The 24,363-nt window shown below is 41.9% G+C and overlaps 1 protein-coding gene across 2 annotated transcripts in view; it reads left to right on the top strand.

Moving 5' to 3' along the window:
* Positions 1-24,363, top strand: part of ogdha (oxoglutarate dehydrogenase a) — a 74,324-nt gene that overhangs the window by 33,525 nt on the left and 16,436 nt on the right. The window contains exons 3-6 of one of the 2 annotated variants that reach the window (XM_064974364.1): positions 1,096-1,272; positions 2,048-2,141; positions 14,459-14,574; positions 14,689-14,843. In XM_064974364.1, the coding sequence (XP_064830436.1) occupies positions 1,096-1,272; positions 2,048-2,141; positions 14,459-14,574; positions 14,689-14,843 (542 nt within the window). Of the gene's footprint in view, positions 1-1,095; positions 1,273-2,047; positions 2,142-2,354; positions 2,458-14,458; positions 14,575-14,688; positions 14,844-24,363 lie in introns of both variants that reach the window. The other variant, XM_064974357.1, reaches the window with a different exon arrangement.

The raw sequence follows: 24,363 nt of genomic DNA on the forward strand, positions 1-24,363 counted from the left end.
AAACACTTAGGCTGCCTATCAATACTTTTCTACGCAGAAAAAGCCTGCCAATTGTTTTAATGATAGAATTGGGCATAGCGGATGGTCATTTGGCCTATTATCTGATGAAGATGAATATCATGTGTGTGTTCCAAATGGCACCCTATCCCCTTATGGGCCCTCATCAAAGTATTGCAGTCTATATGGAAGAACGTGTCAGTTGGGTCGCAGCTCTTGGCTCTCTTCACCCTTAGGTAGTGTAAATGATTCAACACAAAGTTGGCAAATGTGTGTGATGTCACCAAAACCCACTTTCTTGACTCCAACTTCAACACTCTTAATTCAGTTTGATTCATGCACAGCTTGTAAAGCCCTTACATGGTTCCAGCTCATCATGTTTTCAATCCACTTGAGAGGAAATTTGTGTAGGATACTGATTGAAGCCGAGGCTATGACGCTGACCCTATACAATTCCCCCAGGGAATCTTTCCACTTGATATGCTATCACTTCACTTCAACCACAGCTGACCTTTAATCGCACTGGTATAAATCTTTGACCAGGTGGGTGGTAATTCAGGTGCGGGGACTGTCGTTCCTGCATCTCTAAAATGTAAATATAGGTTTACTATGAAGGATCTTGTGACTAGCGTTAGTTTCAAGTATCCCTTTGGTATGAAGTCAATTACTAATCCCAGAGAATGGCATTGTTTTGGTTTTCATATTGTGGAATAAGTGAGGGCCTTACTAGTTTTGTCAGTTTACCATAAAACATTGAAGTAGATTTTCCCCAAGGAAGGAGTTGGCTGCTTAATATGAGATGAGATTGACATTTTTTAGAATGACAAAATCAATTGGGGAACAGCTCTGACAGGAATGTTGGTATTTGCCATCCATTGTTGTTTTGAATGGCATAAGACTGATCACAACAGGTTGTTTTCATCACAAAGGGAAAATGGAAACTGTAACAAGGTTACGTTTATTTCATATTTCTAGCATTGCTCAAGATCATGAAGCAAACCTTATAAAATGTAAATTTGTCATAGATGGATTTGTCCTTTCATACCAATGTTCATTAATCCCGATTCTTATTTTATTTACTTTCTTTCTTTCTTGCAGTCTTGGGACGTTTTCTTCCGCAATGCCAATGCAGGTGCTCCCCCGGGCATGGCCCACCAGAGCCCTCTGAGCCTGGCCGGGCTCCCTCAAGCCCAGTCTTTGGCAGGGGCTCAGCCCAACGTGGAGAAGCTGGTGGAGGATCACCTGGCTGTCCAATCCCTCATTCGTGCCTACCAGGTCAGACCAGTCAGCCACCACTGGCTCTCACAGAGCTACAACATTTGAAAACAAGGACCACCATGTCTAAAGTTTTAGTATTTTAACCTTTATTTAACTAGGCAGGTCAGTTAAGAACAAATTCTTAGTTTACAATGATGGCCTACCCCGGCTGTGATACAGCCCGGGATAGAACCAGGGTCTGTAGTGATGCCTCTACCACTGAGATGCCGTGCCTTAGACCGCTGCGCCACTCGGGAGCCAACAAGTAAGCATGCCAAGTAGTTTTACTATTACAAAACATTCAGCATCCAGAAAGCTGTGACTGTTTAACCAAAATATATTGTAAATTGCATATAGAGTGGTGGTACACAAGATAAGAACGCAGGACCTATTGTTAGTAAACTATTGTAGTCAAAGAAAATACTCAAATAGCAAGGAGGCAATATGGGTTAATCTCTACGTTTTTGAGTTTAAAGTTTAAAATAGACAATCTTTGTTGTCTGTGAGCATAGCTAAATATTTCCACAAAGTTGACCGTCAGACTTAATGATACCAACTATGCTGATAATGGACTAACATTTTAGTGATATACAGTACCTGTGCTGAAATGGTTGACATTTGAAAACTGGGACAAAGGTGAGATGTCTGTTTTTATACCATAAAGAACTGTGACCTCATGATGTTAACTGAAATGCCTATTTTAATGTGCACTTGAATGTTTCCTATTTCTATTTTGTTGTGGTTTTGTTTGAAACCTTGTTTTACCATGTGACTAATGTTACCTTATTTCCAGTTGAATGGCCATCACAACGCCGATCTCGATCCTCTTGGCATCAGTTGTATAAATTTTGATGATGCCCCAGTACCTACTGGGGTTCAGAATGTCGGTGAGAAATGTTCCCTCACAGCTGTGCGAGACAATAATGAGCTTGTTTGTGTTAATGTTGCTTTCCCATTTCCTCCCTTCTTTTTCTCTCTTCTCTTTATTTTTCTTTCAAATCCCTTTCAACACTTCTATGTCTCTACACTCACACCCCTCCCCCTCTCATCCCCACCTGTCGGATGTTTTGTTCCATTTCCCCTCGGACCTGTTTCTTTAGATCCGTGGGCACCATGTTGCTCAGCTGGACCCTCTGGGGATTATGGATGCCGATCTGGACTCTCACGTCCCCAATGACATTATAACATCCTCGGATAAACTCGGTGAGGAGAATGAGCCACTCACTACAGATCTTCCTGGCGACTGGGTAGCTGAGCAATCTGTTTGGCATGACATGCTGGTCTATGTATGGTCTACACTGACCTCTGTAAACATGTGCCCATTTGTCCCTGAAAGGGCTCCTTGCCCCTTGTTTTCCTGAAATGCCACACATTTGCATTGATGCTTTTTGACTTAACTTAAATCTCTTTGCCACCATGGGAGTATCCGTGGTTCGGTTTTTGTAGTCATTTTTTAAACCGTTGGGTGGATGATTAGCCCAGACAGCTGGGCCCACTGTTATCATGTTGCTCAGCTGTACCCTCTGGGGATTATGGATTCCAGTCTGGACTCTCATGTCCCCATTTACATTATAACATCCTCGGATAAACTCAGTGAGGAGAATGAGCCACTCACTACAGATCCGCCGTCGACTGGGTAGCTAAGCAAGCTCGGTTTGGCATGAAATGCTGGTTTTTGTATGGCCTATACCGGCCTTCCTCTGTATAAAGATGTCTCGGTACTGTATGGCCACCGTTTTGCGAGCTCCGGCCAAACATAGCTTTTTTCCACATTGACGGGGCTGCAGGGGAGCGGGTCGAGAGCTTCAAGTTTATTTTTGTACATTTTATTCATAAAAATGTATTTGTCTAGGCAAATCAGTTAAGAACAAATACAATGATTGCCTACCCTGGCCAAACCCGGACGACGCTGGGCCATTTGTGCGCGCTGCCCTATGGGACACCCAATCACGGCCGGATGTAATGCAGCCTGGATTCAAACCAGGGACTGCAGTGACTCCTCTGCACTGAGATGCAGTGACTTCGACCGCTGCGCCACTCGGGAGCCTCGGGTGTCCAAATCACTAAGGACTTAAAATGGTCCACAAACACTCATTGGGGGGTTAAAAAGGTTTGGAATGGGCCCTCAAAAGTTCTACCAATTGAGAGCATCTTGACTGTTTGCATCACTGCTTGGTGTGGCAACAGCACCCCACTCAATCTCATGGCACTACAAAGGGTGGTGCAGCAGGCCAGTACATCGCTGTGGCCAAGCTCCCTGCCATCCAGGACCTCCATATCAGGAAGGTCTGGAAAATCATTTAATAGTCCTGCCACCCAAGCCATAGACTGTTCTCTCAGCTTCCGTATGGCAAGCTGTACCGTTCCATCAAATCTGACACTAACAGGCTGCTGAACAGCGTCTTGTTCCCCAAGCCATAAGACTGCTGAACAGCTAACAAAATGGCTACGTGGACAATCTTAGTTGACCCTTTTTCTTTTATTTATATTTTTGCACCATCTCTATGCACACTCTAAGGACTCTGCACACTCCACTCACACACTGATACTTCAACTCACACACCCTCAATTAATTTGCTCACACACATAACATGCACATACACTATATATACAAAACTATGTGAACACCCTTTCAAATGAGTGGATTTGGACATTTCAGCCACACCCGTTGCTGACATGTGTATAAAATCGAGCACACAGCCATACAAACTCCATAGACAAACATTGCCAGTAGAATGGCCTTACTGAAAATCTCAGTAACTTTCAACATGGCACCATCACAGGATGCCACCTTTCCAACAAGTCAGTTTGTCAAATTTCTGTCACAGTAGAGCTGCCCCAGTCAACTGTAAGTGCTGCTATTGTGAAGTGGAAATTGAGGAGCAAAAACGGCTCAGCCGCAAAGTGGTAAGCCACACAAGCTCACAGAACGAGACCACAGAGTGCTGAAACGTGGAGCGTGCAAAAATACCGAGTTCCAACCTGCCTCTGGAGCAACAACAGCAACTGTTCGTTGGGAGCTTCATGAAATGGGTTTCTATGGCCAAGCAGCCCCACACGAGCCTAAAATCACCATGCACAAAGCCAAGCGTCGGTTGGAGTGGTGTAAAGCTAATCTCTATTGGACTCTAGAGCAGTGGAAACGCGTTCTCTGGAGTGATGAATCACACTTCACCATCTCGTGGTCCGAATCTGGGTTTGACGAGTGCCTGGATAACGCTACTTGCCCAAATGCATAGTGTCAACTGTAAAGTTTGGTAGAGGAGGAATAATGGTCTGGGGCTGTTTGGGCTCGGCCCCTTAGTTCCAGTGTAGTGAAATTGTAATGCTATAGCATACAATAACATTCTAGACAATTCTGTGCTTCCAACTTTGTGGCAACAGTTTGGGGAAGGCCCTTTCCTGTTTCTGCATGACAATGCCCCTGTGCACAAAGTGAGGTCCATACAGAAATGCTTTGAGATTGGTGTGGAAGAACTTGACTGGCCTGCACAGAGCCCTGACCTCAACCCCATCGAAGGTCTTTGGGATGAATTGGAATGCTGGCTGCGAGCCAGGCCTTATCGCCCAACAGCAGTGCCTGGCCTCACTAATGCTCTTGTGGCTGAATGGAAGCAAGTCCACGCAGCAATGTTCCAACATCTAGTGGAAAGCCTTCCCAGGAGAGTGGAGGCTGTTATAGCAGCAAAGGGGGGACCAACTCCATATCAATGCCCATGATTTTGGAATGAGGTGTTTGACGAGCAGGTGTCCACATACTTTTGTTCATGTAGTGTACATGTATACTGACTCCACACACGACTCGCATACAACCATCATATACACTGCTGCTTCTCTGTCATATATCCGGATGCCGTGTCGCCTTAACCCTATACATATCTAACTCTATCACTCCAGCATCCCTGCATATGGTAAATATGGTAATGGATTTGACCCTGTATATAGCTTACTTGCTTTCTCATGTTCTTATTTTTAGTTCTTGTGTGTTTTTGTTCCACCTAATGTTATTTTTAGTAGTATATTGATTACTGCATTGTTGGGTTTAGAGCTAGCAAGAAATGCATTTCACTGTGAATGTGACATTAAAACTTATCCGAAGTGGTAGTTGATCATTTTTCGACAATGCTCTATGATCAAGACTGTGCTTTGTCTGACCTCTCACCCTAGACCTGTCCAGTTTGTCTGGACCTACTGGGAGTTGTCTCCCGCTGGCATAGCTCTGAGCGGTCGTTGAGGTACACAAGCCCTCTTACCACGACAAAGTGACAGTCCAAAAAGCATCAATACAAATAGCAGTTTCTTAGGTACCACTTCTTTGTAGGACAGATCTGTACTGTATGACGTCTCTGTCTGCAGGCAGCCAAGCACAAATTGAAATGAAAGTTAAATGCTGTTATAACAATATTGTCTGGAGTGCTCCGTTTAAGTTCACATACAGTTGCCTTCTTGAGTGACACCGTTACATCCCCAGTTTGAAGCCAATGTCGCATCACTGGTTTAAATGACATGATTTAAGTGTCCCATTACACTACTCTCTATCAGTGGCGGGACATATTTGGAGTTCTCCTAGATTTTCTGGCGTACCTCCTAAATCTACTAACCATCTTGCTTGACTGGACCACATTCTCCCTCACATTACTCGCACCCTTTCTTGGGTATGGCCAAAAATCCCCTCTCTTAATCTACTTCTCAGTAAAAATTAACAGCTATTCAATGCATTTGTAGTTTTCTTCTGAAGTATGGTATAGGGGGACAGGAGTTTTCTCTTCTGCCAACTATAACTTTTAGGCCTTAGTTCTTACTGTTCACAACAACAGCTACAGTATGACTCCTAACAGTAAGATATTAACTGTTTGGGAAGGTAAATCACCTTCAACTTGGATTATTAGAAAAAAAGGGGAGGGAAGGGACATTTCTATGAACCAGCATACCCCTAAACCTTATACCCCTCTTCTTGTTGGTGACTGAATAGTCTAATTATTGGTGCTCTCAAGAGCTGTATACTTTCTGCATGTCTGATGGTTATTAGTTCCAGTACAGCACGTCTCGGTCTGCATGGGACATTTTTCAGTTTGGCTGTGATCCGGGTGTGATGTTTGTTTGTGCATTCTGCAGCAAGGCAGGTACAGCATTTTCTAGATGTAATTTGCACTTAAAGCTGTGTTTGCCACCCTTGTTGTGGTTGGTGCTGCGCTGTCGCTATAGTTCAGAAGCAGTCAGTGGTGCTGCTGTGGTGATTGACGTTGTGAGGGGGGGATTCTCGCAAACAAATCGAAGTTAAAAGAACAAGCCAGTGGTCTAGAGGTCTAAACCGCTGCCTCCGGCACACGTCTATAGTGTCTGCATAAATTTGAATCCGGCCTACTGCCCTTTGACACAACCTCCCCTATCTTTCCCCACTGTCGTCCTCTCTTTATAAAGTGCCATAGGTGTTTGCTCACAGCGGAGGGCGCAGCTGAAATTTTATTTTGCAAACGCCAACCCACCACCATGTGTGGTGGGAGGGTTCCAGGTGGTTTCTGCCTTCCCTGGCTGCAGAAATCACGATGGTGGCCTCTGGTATGCAGAGACGGTGGAAACATTATCAAACTATCTCTGTTACATTCACACAAGCAGTTTTCCATAACTAGGTAGCTAGCTATGGTCTTTCAAGCTAACTTTACTGTGTTTGCTTTGTTATCCACTCGGCCTACTTTGTTGTTGGTTACATCACACCGTATATATATATTTTTTTATCACATTCGCTAACTTTAGCCATAGTTAGCTGGCATCGTAATGTTCCATAAATGTGCCTACTAGTAGCAAATCCAATTTTGTTTAACTAACTATCAACACACCTAGTGGGTTTACGGCAAGAAATCAATTAAATACTACCAAGTCATGTTACCTACGTACGAACACACATCACCGGCAAGAGATACTAGCGGCGCCAGTAGTGCCATTTACTCTGCTTCGCTGAGAGTATAATTCGAGAGAACGACTTCTTATTGTCTGCGAGAACCACCCAAAGTTCCACTTCGATTCTAGTTTGCTGACCCCTTCAATGTGTTTGAGTAGTGGTAGAGATGACCCTGATGTCCATGATTGAGAATGGGGGCATGGGGTCACTAACCTTTTCCGGGTTTCTCTCCCCCTGATGCCTCCTCCAGACCTGGCATTGTTCAAGGACCGTCTCAGTATTCTAACTGTCGGAGGTATGGTAACACAGGTCTCCCTGTAGTTTTGTCCCTTTCTCTGTGCCTGAATATTTGCTTTTTGTATTGTTTGCGTAGGAAATTTTGCTGTATCTTTCTCGCATCTTTTTTGTTGGCTTTTCAGTGGAATACACTTGATGAACAACTGCTAGTGTTCTTGTTGGAATGTTTGGTTATTTATCACATGATCGGATTCTAAGCCATCAGCTGCCCTGAAATAAAGGTGAAAGTTAGAGCCTCTCTCTAGCAGCCCCAGTGTGTGGGTGTCGGAGAACACGACCATCTTAAGACAATAGCTTCCTCTATATGTCAGTGTACTCCTTTAGTGCTTTCCTGTTGTAGATCTAGCTGAGTAGACAGTGTTGGAGTAGTAGGCAATAGATAAGCGTATTTCAAACTACAAAAGTGTTTAGTGTAGTGGTACAGTACCTAGTCACATTCCTCTCAAACGGTGGTGAAATTTGGTTACATTATCTGGCAGAATATTTCAACCACTGAAAGTCCCAGTTGGATTGCAGTTTAAAAAATTAATGATACATTTATTTTCATGTAAAACAACTTTGTTACAGAATCAGATTGCATATCACATTTCAGAGCTGACAAACATTGGGAGATATATACACTCGGTGGTCAGTTTATTAGGTAAACCCATCTGAATTCTTGGGGCATGGAAACATTGCTCAATTGGTATCAAGGGACCAAACGTGTGCCAGTAAAACATTCCCCACACCATTACACCACCGCCACCAGCCTGTACTGTTGACACCAGCAGGATGGGGCCATGGACTCATGCTGCTTATGCCAAATCCTAACTCTGCCATCAACATGACGCAACAGGATCCTTGATTTGTCGGGCCAGGCAATATTTTTCCAAGACTCAATTGTCCAGTGATCGTGTGCCAACTGGAGCCACTAATTGTTTTTTTTCGCTGATAAAGTAGAATCAGGTGTGGTCGTCTGCGGGAATAGCCCATCTGTGACAAGGACCAACGAGTTGTGCATTCCCAGATGCCATTCTGCACACCACTGTTGTACTGCGCCGTTATTTGCCTCTTTGTGACCACCCTGTTAGCTTGCACGATTCTTGCCATTCTCCTTCAAAATAACATCAACTAGCTGTTTTTGCCCACAGGACTTCCTTCCTCTGACTGGATGTTTTTTTGTTTGTTTCACCATTCTCGGTAAACCTTAGGTCAGGTTTCCCCATCTGGTGTCCTGTGGGTGATTTTATTTTATTTTGCCCCACAGGTTTTAAGCAAAAACAAATTAAATTATTATTTCATAGTTTTGACATAAGACTGTAAAGACACCAGCAAATCAGCTCAAATGTTTATTTAGGAAATCTGTTCCAAATATTTCTCAAGCATTTCAAAATATTATAGATGGAGTGCATTCGGAAGGTATTAAAAACCCTTTACTTTTTTTCCCACATTTTGTTGTGTTACAGCCTTATTCTCAAATGGATTAAGTAAAATAAAAAATCTCAATCTACACACAATACCCCATAATGACAAAATGACACTCTTCTTGATGACCTTCAATGCTGCAGAAATGTTTTGGTAACCTTTCCCAGATCTGTGCCTCAACACAATCCTGTCTATGAGCTCTATGTACAATTCCTTTGACCTCATGTCCAATCAATTGAATTTACCACAGGTGGACTCCGATCAAATTGTAGAAACGGCTCAAGGATGATCAATTAGAACAGGATGCACCTGAGCTCAATTTCAAGTCTGATAGCAATGGGTCTGAATAGTTACGTAAATAAGGTATTTCAGTTTTTCTAAATAAATGTGCAAAACAAATCTAACAACCTTTTTGCTTTATGGGGTATTGTGTGTAGATTGCATTTAATCAATTTTAGAATACGGCTTTAACGTAACAAAGTGGAATAAGTTAATGGGTCTGAATACTTTTCGAAGGCACTATTATTTATTTATTTATTTATTTGTTTTATTATAGTGCCTTCGGAAAGTATTCAGGTGTTCTAAAACTTTTCACTGTGTGTGTGTGCGCACGCATATTCACTTCCTGTCAAAAGTTTTAGAACACCTGCTCATTCAAGGGTTGTTCTTTATTTGTACTATTTTCAAAATTGTAGAATAATAGTGAAGACATAAACTCTGAAATAATACATATGGAATCATATAGTAACCAAAAAAGTGTTAAAATATATTTTGATTTGTTTATCTTTGAGATTCTTCTAATAGCCACCAATTGCCTTGATGACAGCATTGCACACTCTTGGTATTCTCTCAACCAGCTTCATGAGGTAGTAATTAATAGTTAATTTGTGGAATTTCATTCCTCAATGCATTTGAGCCAATCAGTAGTGTTATAACAAGGTAGGGGTGGTATACAGAAGATGTCTCTTTGGTATAAAAGCCCAAGTCCATATTATGGTAAGAACAGCTCAAATAAGCAAAGAGATTCAACAGTCCATCATTACTTTAAGACATGAAATTCAGTCAATACGGAACATTTCATTAACTTTGAAAGCTTCTTCAAGTACAGTCGCAAGAAACATCAAGCGCTATGATAAAACTGGCTCTCATGAGGACCGCCACAGGAATGGAAGACCCAGAGTTACCTCTGCTGCAGAGGATAAGTTCATTAGAGTTACCAGCCTCAGAAATTGCAGCCCAAATAAATGCTCGACAAGAGTTCAAGTAACAGACATATCTCAACATCAACTGTTCAGAGGAGACTGCGTGAATCAGGCCTTCATGGTCGAATTGCTGCAAAGTAACCACTACTTAAGGACACCAATAAGAAGAAGAGCCTTGCTTGGGCCAAGAAACACACGCAATGGACATTAGACCGCTTTAAATTTTTCATTTTGGTCTGGAGTCCAAATTGGAGATTTTTGGTTCCAACTCCTGTGTTGTGTGGGTGAACGGATTATATCCGCATGTGTATTTCCCACTGTAAAGTATGTAGGAGGGGGTGTTATGGTGTGGGGGTGCTTTGCGGGTGACACTGTCTGATTTTTATTTAGAATTCAATGCATACTTAACCATCATGGCTACCACAGCATTCTGCAACAATACACCATCCCATCTGGTTTGCGTTTAGGGGGAGTATCATTTGTTTTTCAACAGGATAATAACCCAACACACCTCCAGGCTGTGTAAGGGCTTTTTGACGAAGGAGGAGAGTGATGGGGTGCTGCATCAGATGACCTGGCCTCTACAATCCCCTGACCTCAACGAAATTGAGATTGTTTGGGATAATTTGGACCGCAGTGTGAAGGAAAAGCAGCCAAAAATTGCTCAGCATATGTGGGAACTCCTTCAGGACTGTTTGAAAAGCATTCCAGCTGAAGCTGGTTTAGAGAATGCCAAGATTTTGCAAAGTTGGCTATTTCAAGAATCTCAAATTATAAAATAAATTTAGATTTGTTAAAAAAAAATGTTGGTTACTACATGATTCCATGTGTGTTACTTCATAGTTTTGTTGTCTCTGCTATTATTGTACGTTGTAGAAAATAATAAAAAAATAAAGAAAAACCCTTGAATGAGTAGGTGTTAAAACCTTTGACCGTGTGTGTGTATATATTAGGCTCTTTCCTGTTTCTGCATGACTGTGCACATAGCGAGGTCCTTACTGAAATGTTTTGTCAAGACCAGTGTGGAAGAGCTTGGCTGGCCTGGGCAGATCCCTGACATCAACCCCTTTGAACGCCTTTGGGATTAATTGCCGACTGTGAGCCAGTTCTAATCGCCCAACATCAGTGCCTAACCTCACTAATGCTCTTGTGGCTGAATGGAAGCAAGTTCCCGTAGCATTGTTCCAACATCGAGTGGAAAGCCTTCTCAGAATAGTGGAGGCTGTTATAGCAGCAAAGGGGGGACCAACTGCATATTAATGCCCATGATTTTGGAATGAGATGTTAGACAAGCAGGTGTCCACATTCTTTGGATCATGTAGATTGTGTAATGTATATTTACAATACATGACCAAAAGTATGTGGGCACCGGTTGGACGTACCGCCAAAACGACGTTGGAGGCAGCACACGGTAGAGAAATTAACATTAAGTTCTCACAACAGCTGCATTTAGCATGCCAATTGCACATTCCCTCAACTTGGGACATCAGTGGCATTGTGTTGTGACAAAACTGCACATTTTAAAGTGGTCTATATTGGTCCCCATCACTAGTTGCACCTGTGTAATGATCATGCTGTTTAATCAGCTTCTTGGTATGCCACACCTGTCAGGTGGATGGATTATCTTGGCAAAGAAGAAACGCTCACTAACGGGGATGTAAACAAATCGGTTCACAACATTTGAGTGAAATAGGCTTTTTGTGCGTATGGACAATGTCTGGGATTATTCCATATCAGCTCATGAAACATGGGACCAACACTTTACATGTTACCTTTTATATTTTTGTTTCTATGTATAATCAACTCCTTACTCATAACATGCATCCAAATGCTGTTGATGCTTTGTTTTTGGAAATGTACACTAAAGCTCTTGTACCTTACTTCTTGTGCTTGGTGTAAGATGACATACTGAAGAAAAGCAGGATTCTGCCTCAATAATGTTTTAAATATTTACATTTCATTAATTTAGCAGATGCTCTTATCCAGAGCGACTTACACGAGTAATTAGGGTCAAGTGCCTTGCTCAAAGGGATTTTTCAGCTAGTGGGCTCTGGGATATGAACCAATGTCCTTTTGGTTACTGGCCTAACGCTCCTAAGCGCTAGGATACCAGCCACCCTGCGATGATAAAATCATCACCCACATCTCAGTGCACCTCTGCTTTTGCACTCCTGCATGATTCTTGGGTCCAGACTAATGTGAGGCGACGGCTTCCATGGAACCCCATGATACACAATGTATTTAGATGACGTGTGCCGTCAGGCTGGTGATGACAATAGCCTGGTCATAGGGGAGCCACGTCTCTCCACTATGTAGCGAGGGAGTGTGTATTCCTTGCAGTGTGCTGCTGTCTGGCGTTTCGGAGGCATTTAGGAACAGCCATATTGTTGCCTTGTGGGCTGGCAGTGTTGGTGTTGGAAGTGAATTTGCTAGTGAGTGTGCAGAGTCTGCAAGAAGCTGCTCTCCATGTCCTTGGAGAAACTCTACTTGTCAGGTCAGCTAATTGCTGTTTTTTTTTCTAATGTCTCCGCGTTCTAGGACACCCATAGTTTTTCCTGCATCATGTCCAATCATTTGAAGCTTTGTTCTGTCATTCAACTCATTCTTCTTTGCGTGGATACTCTTTATCACTCAAGTCTCCATCGTTGACACACGCTTTCAGTAACACACATGAACAAATCCACACACACATTTTTCATTTCTCTTTTCTTTGAGCTATTCTCTATTCTATTTAATATAATCCCTATTACTGCCAACCTTTTCTAGCTGGAGCTATTAACATTTATTAAACTCTCATTTCCTGTATTACCAATACTCACACATCCATTTCCTTTGCCATTGACGCGTCGACTAGCCTACTCCATAGTTGTTAATTTTGGGATTGCAACATTGTTGCTTTTCTCTTTTTTTTTTGAGGCAATCAAATAAGATTAAGTGTCTGTTTATCTTAGATTGCCCTGACTTCTATTTCATTACCTTTTTTGGCACCAGCATTTTAACTAAGAGTCACCTCTACCTTAAAACAACAATCAATCAATTGAATTATAGTTATCCTCCTGGCACATAGCTGCCACACTACAAATTCCGCTCATGACATCTCATGCTTACTTGACTGCCTCAAAAGATCTCTTTAATTGGCTTTTATCTCCTGGAGAATCTAGTCCCCATAAAAATATGGGGAAAATCTAAATTGTTCATTTTAAGCAGGCATTGACGTGTGTGTGGCTGGTTAGGTGTGTTTTCCCCCCACGCTTGCATTGCTGGTTAGAGTTTTAACACGTTCATGTTTCCCCTACCAGCTATTGTTTGCCTGGTGAGTGTTTTAATAACAGATTTTCAAAGTGTCTGTACGTTTTGTAGAGAAGGTGCTAATCCAGGGTAGGCTAATATATTTGAAGAACATAACCTAGTGGATATCTGCTGGCCTAAAACTGGGGTAGCCTTCCATTACTTCATTGACAATCTGTGTATTTTAAATGCTATCACCCACTCCATACCCTCTCTTTAATATGCTTTCAACGCAAATCAACAGAAATCATGGCCATATACCAGAGAAGCACTGAAACCATAGAGACATGGGCTCAGACTCATCACCGGAAACACCATTTTGAAATTAGCTTTGTAAATGTAAATGACAGTTACCACTATTTTCAGAACACATAAAGGCCTACGTGATTCACTGGATCTTAGTATAGAAGAACATTGATCATTTCAATTATATTTTTCCTAAGTCATGTACATTCTGCTATACATTGTAAATACCAGAATAGTGACTGTTTACATCTGTGTTAACATCACAATGACGCATCTGTCTGCCACCTCCTTTAGTTCAGGAAGGGCAGTTTGCTTGATAATTCCACTTTAGAATAGATAACATTTATCAGATTGATAATAGTACTCTTGCTTCAATGACACTAATGATGTTTTCTTGTTTTTTTTCTTTCTTTTTTTGGACCCCACAAATATACGGTCCTTGTTTTTACCCACTGCTCCCCTCTGCTCATGTCTCACCCCTTCATTTACTTTTCCTATCCACGGTGTATCCATTCATGTTGCATGCCTCCACCTTTGTCCTGTTTGTTTGCCTGTGATGCTGCACCACATTTAATTTTGCTGCATTGCCTCCATGTTTCTGTTATGGTGCCATCGACCATATGGCATATTCCTGTGTTTTCATCCATTGCCCTCCCTTTTCTCCCTACATCCTAATGTCTCTGCTTGTTTTGTTGTTGTTTTTTCTTTCATGGGGAATGTCTTTGTGGCCTACATTCTTTCCCCCGTGTTTCTGTTTGCTTTGTGTTTTCTCCTCTGTGCTAACTGTCCCCGCATCTGCCCCCCTCCACCCCTTCCCTCCTGCCACTCTGCCCTTCTGGATGGTCTGCTACACCTGCGTGCTGAACAGGCTTTTATGGACTGGATGAGTCGGATTTGGACAAAGTGTTCCGCCTGCCTACCACCACCTTTATCGGGGGCACTGAGACCGCCTTGCCCTTGAGGGAGATAATCCGCCGCCTGGAGGTATCCAAACTAAACCGCATATACCGGTCTGTCTCTCAAAGAAGTTGGGTTCTTGCCAATCGTTTGTCTTGAACGAGTGAAAAGTGTACATTCAGGCTATCCCATTCTTTTCAGATGGCCTACTGCCAGCACATCGGGGTTGAGTTCATGTTCATCAATGACCTAGACCAGTGCCAGTGGATCCGGGAAAAGTTTGAGAAGCCCGGCGTCATGCAGTTCACCCTGGAGGAGAAGAGGACCCTGCTGGCCCGCATGGTTCGCTCCACCAGGTAAGAGCCGCGCCCTCCAAAAAAGTTCCATCCGCCACATACCTCTCAAATAATATCAATTAATCAAATGCATTTATAAAGTCCTTTTCACGTCAATAGTTGTCACGAATTGCTTTCACAGTTCACCTTGTCATAGTGCTTGCCCAGATTTCAGTCATTGCAGGGCTCTAGACTGCGACCATTTTGACACATATTTTATGACCCTTTGACTTAGCTGTGCAAGTGAAAACATTTATTGGTTGCATCGACGCGAGCTGCACATTCTACATGCTCACCTCACTCCAACCTTAGTATTTTTTTAAGCTACTGAAACCATGATTTGGTTAACCAGTGATGTGCGTTATCCTCATGATTCCTGTAGTGAAAGTCTTTAATGCCCCGTGCCTGTTTCTCAGGGCCTGCTGCTGTGAAGAGCGAGCCACTCCCTCCCCAACACTCTGGGATAAAATAATAAGTGGTTCTGCTTGTAGGATGTGATGTTTTAAAATCCAATTGTGGGAAAAGCACAGCTTTGGAAGCAGCTAGGGTGGCACGATAAGGGCAAAAAAATGTAATTGCTCAAAATAATACTGCGATTTCCATCAACACACTTGTGTCGCCAGGATAGTGGGTTCGATTCTTGGTACACCCATAGTTAAGTGTATGCACACGACTGTAAGTCACTTTGGATAAGCGTCTGCTAAATGGCAAATGCATAAACTCAGCAAAAAAAGAAACGTTCTCTCACTGTCAACTGCGTTTATTTTCAGCAAACTTAACATGTGAAAATATTTCTATGAACATAACAAGATTCAACAACTGAGACATAAACTGAACAAGTTAAACAGACCTGTGACTTACAGAAATGAAAAAATGTATCCCTGAACAAAGGGGGGTCAAAATCAAAAGTAGCAGTCGGTATCTGGTGTGGCCACCAGCTGCATTAAATGCTGCAATGCATCTCTTCCTCATGGACTGCACCAGATTTGCCAGTTCTTGCTGTGAGATGTTACCCCACTCTTCCACTAAGGTACTTGCAAGTTTCTGGGGAGAATGGCCCTAGCCCTCAACCTCCGATCCAACAGGTCCCAGACGTGCTTAATGGGATTGAGATCTTGGCTCTTCGCTGGCCATGGCAGAACACTGACATTCCTGTCTTGCAGGAAATCGCTCACAGAACGAGCAGTATGGCTGGTGGCATTGTCATGCTAGGATGAGCCTGCATGAAGTGTACCACATGAGGGAGGAGGATGTCTTCCCTTTAACTCACAGCGTTGATATTGCCTGCAATGACGACAAGCTCAGTCCGATGATGCTGTGACACACCGCCCCAGACCGTGACGGACTCTCCACCTCCAAATCGATCCCGCTCCAGAGTACAGGCCTCGGTGTAACGCTCATTCCTTCGATGATTCACGCGAATCAGACCATCACCCCTGGTGAGACAAAACTGTGACCTGTCGGTGAAGAGCACTTTTTGCCCGTCCTGTCTGGTCCAGCGACGGTGTGTTTGTGCCCATAGGCGGCATTGTTGCCTGTTGAGGACCTGCCTTACAACAGGCCTACAAGCCCTCAGTCCAGCCTCTCTCAGCCTATTGCGAACAGTCCGAGCGCTGATGGAGGGATTGTGCGTTCCTGGTGTAACTCGGGCAGTTGTTGTGTCCATCTTATACCTGTCCGCAGATGTGATGTTTGGATGTACCGTGCAGGTATTGTTACACGTGGTCTGCCACTGCGAGGACAATCAGCTGTCCGTCCTGTCTCCCTGTAACGCTGTCTTAGGCATCTCACAATACGGACATTGCAATTTATTGCCCTGGCCACATCTGCAGTCCTCATGCCTCCTTACAGCATGCCTTAGGCACATTCACGTGGATGAGCAGGGACCCTGTGAATCTTTCTTTTGGTGTTTTTCAGTCAGTAGAAAGGCCTCTTCGGTGTCCACATTTTCATAACTGTGACCTTAACCTTTCTTAGCGCAGGCCTCGACAAGATTCCGCTGAAAAGGCAGCTCGCAAAATTCAAAAATATTTATTAGAAATATGTAACTTTCACACATTAAACAAGTCCAATACAGCAAATGAAAAATAAACATCTTTTTAATGTAGCCATCGTGTCCGATTTCAAAAATGCTTTACAGCTAAAGCAAAACATATGATTGTTAGGTCATAGCCAAGTCGAAAAAAAACAGCCATTTTTTTCAGTCAATAATAGGAGTCACAAAAAGCAGAAATAGAGAAAATTAATCACTAACCTTTAATGATCTTCATCAGATGACACTCATAGGACATCATGTTACACAATACATGTGTGTTTTGTTCGATAATGTGCATATTTATATCCAAAAATCTGTTTACATTGGCGCCTTACGTGCAGTAATGTTTTGATACCAAAACATCCGGTGATTTTGCAGAAATATTCAGAATAAACATTGATAAAAGATACAAGTGTTATTCACATAATGAAAGATAAACTTCTCCTTAATGCAACCGGTGTGTCAGATTTCAAAACAACTTTACGGAAAAAGCATGATCTGAGAACGGCGCTCAGAACCCAAAACAGCCATAGGAATATCCGTCATTTCGGAATCAACAAAGTTAGAAACAACACCATAAATATTCACTTACCTTTGATGATCATCAGAAGGCACTCCCAGGAATCCCAGTTCAACAATAAATTACTGATTTTGTTTCATAAAGTTCCATCATGTCCAAATAGCCACTTGTTGTTAGCGTGTTCAGCCCAGTAAATCCATCTTTGAGCCTTCGGCACTTCATCCAGACAAAAACTCGAAGTTCCCTTACAGACCTTTAGAAACATGTCAAACGATGTATGGAATCAATCTTTAGGATGTTTTTAACATAAAACATCAATAATGTTCCAACCGGAGAATTCCTTTGTCTTCAGAAAAGCACTGGAACGAGAGGTAACTCTGTCGGGAGCGCGCGTCATGAGACCGAGAGCCCCTCCTTTATAGTAGAATCCTCAAACCAGTTTCTAAAGATGGTTGGCATCTAATGGAAGCTGTAGGAAGTGCAACTTTATCCATATCTCAATGTGTACTCTGTAGGCAAAGCTTTGAAAACTACAAACCACCGATGTCCCACTTCCTGGTTGGATTTACTCAGGTTTTCGCTTGCCATATGAGTTCTGTTATACTCAGACATCATTCAAACATTTTTAGAAACTTCAGAGTGTCTTCATCCAAAAGTGAAAATGCTGCCCCCTATCCCAAAAAGGTTAATTGCCTACTGTCTGTAAGATGTTAGTATTTTAATGACCATTCCTCAGGTGCATGTTCATTAATTGTTTATGGTTCATTGAACAAGCATGGGAAACAGTGTTTAAACCCTTTACAATGAAGATCTGTGAAATTATTTGGATTTTTATGGATTATCTTTGAAAGACAGGGTCCTGAAAAAGGGACGTTTATTTTTTTGCTGGGTTTATTTCTATCTATCCTGACTGGTTGCATCACTTCCTGGTATCGCAACTCCTTGGCCTCCGACTGCAAGGAACTACAGAGGGTAGTACGTACGGCTCAGTGCATCACTGGGGCCAAGCTTCCCGCCATCCAGGACCTCTATACCAGGTGACGTCAGAGGCCCCAGCCACCCTAGTCATAGACTGTTCTCTCTGCTACCGCATGGCAAGTGGTACCGGAGCGCCAAGTCTAGGTCCAAAAGGCTTCTTAACAGCTTCTTCCCCCAAGCCATAAGATTTCTGAACAGCTAAGCGAGGGGCTACCCAGACCCCTCTTTTATGCTGCTGCTACATTCTGTTTATTTTCTATGCATAGTCAATTTAACTCTACCTACATGTACTTTATTACCTCAATCACCTCAACTAATCAGTGCACATTGACTCTGTACCGGTACCTCCTGTATACAGCCTTGCAAAAGTTTGGGTTCAGTTAGAAATGTCCTTGTTTTTGAAAGAAAAGCAACAAAAAAATGTTGGTCCATTTAAAATAACATCAAATTGATCAGAAATACAGTGTAGACATGGTTAATGTTGAAATGACTATTGTAGCTGGAAACGGCAGATAAAAAAATAAAAGCAATATCTACAGAGGCCCATTATCAGCAACTGTCACTCCTGGTTCCAATGGCACGTTGTGTTAGCTAATCCAAGTTTATCATTTTAAAAGGCTAATTGATCATTAGATAACCCTTTTGCAATTATGCTAGCACAGCTGAAAACTTGTGATTTAAAGAATTAATAAAACTGGCCTCCTTTAGACTAGTTGAGCATCAGCATTTGTGGGTTTGATTACAGGCTCAAAATGTCCAGAAACAAAACTTTCTTCTGAAACTCGTCAGGCTATACTTGTTCTGAGAAATTAAGGCTATTCCATGCAAGAAATTGCCAAGAAACTGAATATCTCGTACAACGATGTGTACTACTTCCTTCACAGAGCAGCGCAAAATGGCTTGAAACAGAATAGAAAGAGTGGGAGGCCCCGGGGCACAACTGAGCAAGAGGACAAGTACATTAGCGTGTCTAGTTAATGTGTCACAAGTCCTCAACTGGCAGTTTCATTAAATAGTACCCGCAAAACACCGGTCTCCATGTTAACAGTGAAGAGGCGTCTCCGGGATGCTAGCCGCCTAGGCAGAGTTCCTCTGTCCAGTGTCTGTGTTCTTTTGTCTATCTTAATCTTTTCTTTTTATTGGCCAGTCTGATATATGGCTTTTTCTTTGCCACTCTGCCTAGAAGGCCAATATCCCAGAGTCACCGCTTCACTGTTAACGTTGAGACTGGTGTTTTGCGGGTACTATTGGAACTTGTTCAGTTTGTCTGTTGTTGAATCTTGTTATGCTTAACAAATATTTACACGTTAAGTTTGCTGAAAAGAAACGCAGTTGACAGTGAAAGGACGTTTCTGTTTTTGCTGAGTTTAGGTAGATAGTGTGTGTACAGTTGAAGTCATTAACTCGTTTTTCAACCACTCCACAAATTTCTTGTTAACAAACAAGTTTTGGGAAGTCGGTTAGGACATCTACTTTGTGCATGACACAAGTCATTTTTACCAAAATTATTAAGTTACTAAGAAAAAACAAATTCAGTTATTACAACGCAAACTTTTTTCCAAATTAACTCCATAATATCGACAAACATGGCAAACGTTGTTTAGAATCAATCCTCAAGGTGTTTTTCACATATCTTTCGATGATAAATCATTCGGGGCAGTTGACTTTCTCTTCTGAACCAAATGGAAACGTGCATGCACCTGGAGATTACGCAATAGTTTCGACGGAGGACACCGAGCGGACACCTGGTAAATGTAGTCTCTTATGGTCAATTTTCCAATGATATGCCTACAAATACGTCACAGTGCTGCAAACACCATGGGGAAACGACAAAGTGTAGGCTCATTCCTTGCGCATTCACAGCCATATAAGGAGACATTGGAACACAGCGCCTCCAAAATCTGGCTCACTTCCTATATGAAATTTCATCTTGGTTTCGACAGTAGCTTTAGTTATGTGGCACTCACACACAATATCTTTGCAGTTTTGGAAACGTTAGTGTTTTATTTCCAAAACTGTCAATTATATGCATAGTCGAGCATCTTTTCGTGACAAAATATCTTGTTTAAAACGGGAACGTTTTTCATCCAAAAATGAAATACTGCCCTCAGAGGTTCAAGAGGTTAAACTGCTTGGAAAATTTCAAAAAATTATGTCATGGCTTTCTCTCAAGGTATCTCTCGCTTGAATCCATCTAGTAGGGACATCTTGGGTTAGTTTGTGGTTTGGCAGCTCCAGCATCTGCTGTCTTGTCTTGAAAACATGTGCATCAGTTGTGCTTTTATGAAAGAAGGATACTACCACCTTGATCTTTGCTAGGAGGCGAGAGATTGGATTCACTGACATTGCTTTTTGAGATGCTAGATTATTGACGTGAGCAAAGCATCTTATCTGTGGCCCCAGTCCAGCTAGTGCAACTGCATTTACAATATGTCTAGTGTTGTCAGTGGTCACGGGAATCGTTACATTATCCCCCTCCAATTTTTACACTGGCGTGACTACTCTCATGGGGACGTGTTTGAAGGACACGGCATTTTATCTCCCACTCAGACTAAATGAAATGAGCCGTTACAGTTAGGTAGCTCTAGACGTCCAACTGTCTGTTGTTAGAGCAACCGACTTCGTTTCTGACAACTCGCTCTCAAGTCATTATTTTGTTTTTTTTGTATGAAGCAGGTATTTATGTCTGGGCAAAATGTGTGCGGGAAGGAATAGTGAAGCGCGGCTCGACCACTTTCAACATATTTCTGAACCCTGCATTCTCATTCTCTGTGTGGGGAAAGCAGTGAAGAGATGGGGAGATCAACAATTTCAAGGCTCAGGGACATGTACTAGTCTGTGGTGACCTAAATGCCAGAACTGGAAAAGAACTCAACACACAAACGCCTACATGGAAGTGACAGCATTCCCTCTTCCATATGCCCCCCTAGACACAACTACGACAACATAACCAATAAAAACGGGTCACAACTCCTGCAGCTCTGTCGGAAGCTGGGCATGTACATAGTCAATGGTAAGCTTTGAGGGGACTCCTATGGTAGGTACACCTATAGCTCATCACTTGGCAGTAGTACTGTAGACTACTTTATCACTGACCTCAACCCAGAGTCTCTCAGTGTTCAGTCAGGCCACTGACACCCCTATCAGATCACAGCAAAATCACACTCAACTTGAACAGAGTTGTGCTCAATCACGAGGCTGAATAATATTAAGAAATGCTATAAATGGAATGAAAATAGTGTGGAAATCTACCAAACTATTCGGCAACAACAAATTCAATCCCTTCTTGACAATTTCCTGAACAAACAACACAAAGAATTATCTATCCAAAATGGAGATCTATGGGTAAACCACTTTTCCAATATTTTTGGCTCTATAACAAAGAACAAACAGCAAAAACATCTACATGATCAAATACAAATCTTAGAATCAACTATTAAAGACTACCAGATCGCACTGGATTCTCCAATTGCATTGAATGAACTACAGGAACAAATACAAAGCACTCCAACCCAAAAAGGCTTGTGGGGTTGATGGTATCCTAAATGAAATTATAAAATATACAGACCACAAATTCCAATTGGCTATACTTAAACTATTTAACATCATCCTCAGCTCTGGCATCTTCCCCAATATTTGGAACCAAGGACTGATCACCCCAATCAACAAAAGTGGAGACATATTTGACCCCAATAACTACCGGGGGAAATGCATCAGCAGCAACCTTGGGAAAATCCTCTGCATTATCATAAACAGCAGACTTGTACATTTCCTCAGCAGAAACAATGTAGTGAGCAAATGTCAAATTGGCTTTTTTGCAAATTACCGTATGACAGACCACGTATTCACCCTGCACACCCAAATTGACTAACAAACAAACTAAAACAAAGGCAAAGTATTCTAATGCTTTATTGATTTCACTCAATTTGGCATGAGGGTCTGCTATACAAATTGATAGAAAGTAGTGTTGGGGGAAAAACGCAGTACAAAATCTATGCACACAAACAACAAGTGTGCGGTTAAAATTGGCACACAAAAGAACTTTCATTCCAAATGGCCGAGGTGGTGAGACAGGGATGCAGGTGAAAACCAACCCTCTTCAACATATATCAACGAATTGGTGAGGGCACTAGAGAACAGTCTGCAGCACCCAGCTGCAGTCAAATGTCTACTGTTTGCTGATGATCTGGTGTGTCTGTCCCCAACCAAGGAGGGTCTACAGCAGCACCTAGATCTTCTGCACAGATTGTCAGACCTGTGCCCTGACAGTAAATCTCAGTAAGACAAATATAATGGTGTTCCTTAAAAGGTCCAGTTGTCAGGACTACGAATACAAATTCCATCTAGACACTGCTGCCCTAGAGCAGTGGTTCCCAAATTGTTTATAGTCCCGTACCCCTTAAAACATTCAACCTTCAGCTGCGTACCAGTGTCAGCACACTCAAATGTTGTTTTTTTCCCGTCATTCTAAGCCTGCCACACACGATATGATACATTTATTCAACATCAGAATGCATGTGAGGTTTTTGTCACAACCCAGCTCATGGCAAGTGACAAATAATATTTATCAATAATTTTGCTCTTTATTTAACCATCTTACATATAAAACCTTATTTGTTCATCAAAAATTGTGAATAACCTAATAAGAAGGGTGTGCTTGAAAGGATGAACATAACTCTGCGATGTTGTTGTATTGGAGTCTCAGTCTTAAATCATTTTCCACACACAGTCTGTCTGTCTATTTAGTTTATGCTAGTGAGTGCTGAGAATCCACTCTCACATCGGTACGTGGTTGCAAAGGGCATCAATGTCTTAACAGCGCAATTTAATACTCTGAGCGCAGCCCAATCCAGTGGCTTCTGATTTCATTCCGTTTTCAGAGAACCGCTTGCTGTAATTTCGATGAGGCTCTCTTGTTCAGATATCGGTAAGTGGAATGGAGGCAGGGCAAGAAAGGGATAACGAATCCAGTTGTTTGTCATCTGTTTTAAATATTTTTTAAATTGAGAATATTTTTTTTTATGTTTCTTTTTTAAATATTTATTTAACCTTTAATTAGGCAAGTCAGTTAAGAACAAATTCTTATTTACAATGATTGCCTAGGAACAGTAGGTTAACTGCCTTGTTCAGGGGCGGAACAGCAGATTTATACCTTGTTAGCTCAGAGATTCGATCTAGCAACCTTTCGGGTACTGGCCCAACCAATTATTTTAGGATCGTGTAGGCCTATTCCAATAGAGAACCTATGCAGGTTTTTAATTATATAATCCTTTATCCTAGCCCTATAATGCATGCATTTATAAAATGTCATCTTAAAAGCTAATCACTCCGATTCACATCGGCAAACAAGGGCCGCACTATATAACAGCTTTTAAGTCATATTATACCCGACCTCTTCAATTAGGACATATCATATTAAACAAACAATCTTCAAATTAAATGCATAAATGCATTACCCATCCTCGCCTTCCCCTAAATCGAAACCTGATATTACATCCATATAGTCCAAAGTTCCATATTGCCAAAAGAGAAAAAGAATAAGTTCATCATACCCATTCTGCATTACCATAAATCCAACCTTGTTTTAAGTCCACGGTTCCATAATGCATGAATAAAAACAGCAAAGTTGTGAATGCAAAAATAAATGTTTTTGTATTAAAAAGAACTCTGAATGCATATTTGTCCTGTGTAATGTGGTGAAAGTACAGTGGGGCAAAAAAAATTAGTCAGCCACCAATTGTGCAAGTTCTCCTACTTAAAAAGATGAGAGGCCTGTAATTTTCATCATAGGTACACTTCAACTATGAAAGACAAAAGGATATTTTTTTCTCTCCAGAAAATCACATTTTGTAGGATTTTTAATTAATGAATTTGCCAATTATGGTGGAAAATAAGTATTTGGTCAATAAAAGTTTCTCAATACTTTGTCATTGCCAACAAAGGGTATATAACAGAGGTCAAACGTTTTCTGTAAGTCTTCACAAGGTTTTCACACAGTGTTGCTGGTA

The sequence above is a fragment of the Oncorhynchus masou genome, chromosome 1, assembly GCF_036934945.1.
Source record: "Oncorhynchus masou masou isolate Uvic2021 chromosome 1, UVic_Omas_1.1, whole genome shotgun sequence".
Classification (NCBI taxonomy): domain Eukaryota; kingdom Metazoa; phylum Chordata; class Actinopteri; order Salmoniformes; family Salmonidae; genus Oncorhynchus; species Oncorhynchus masou.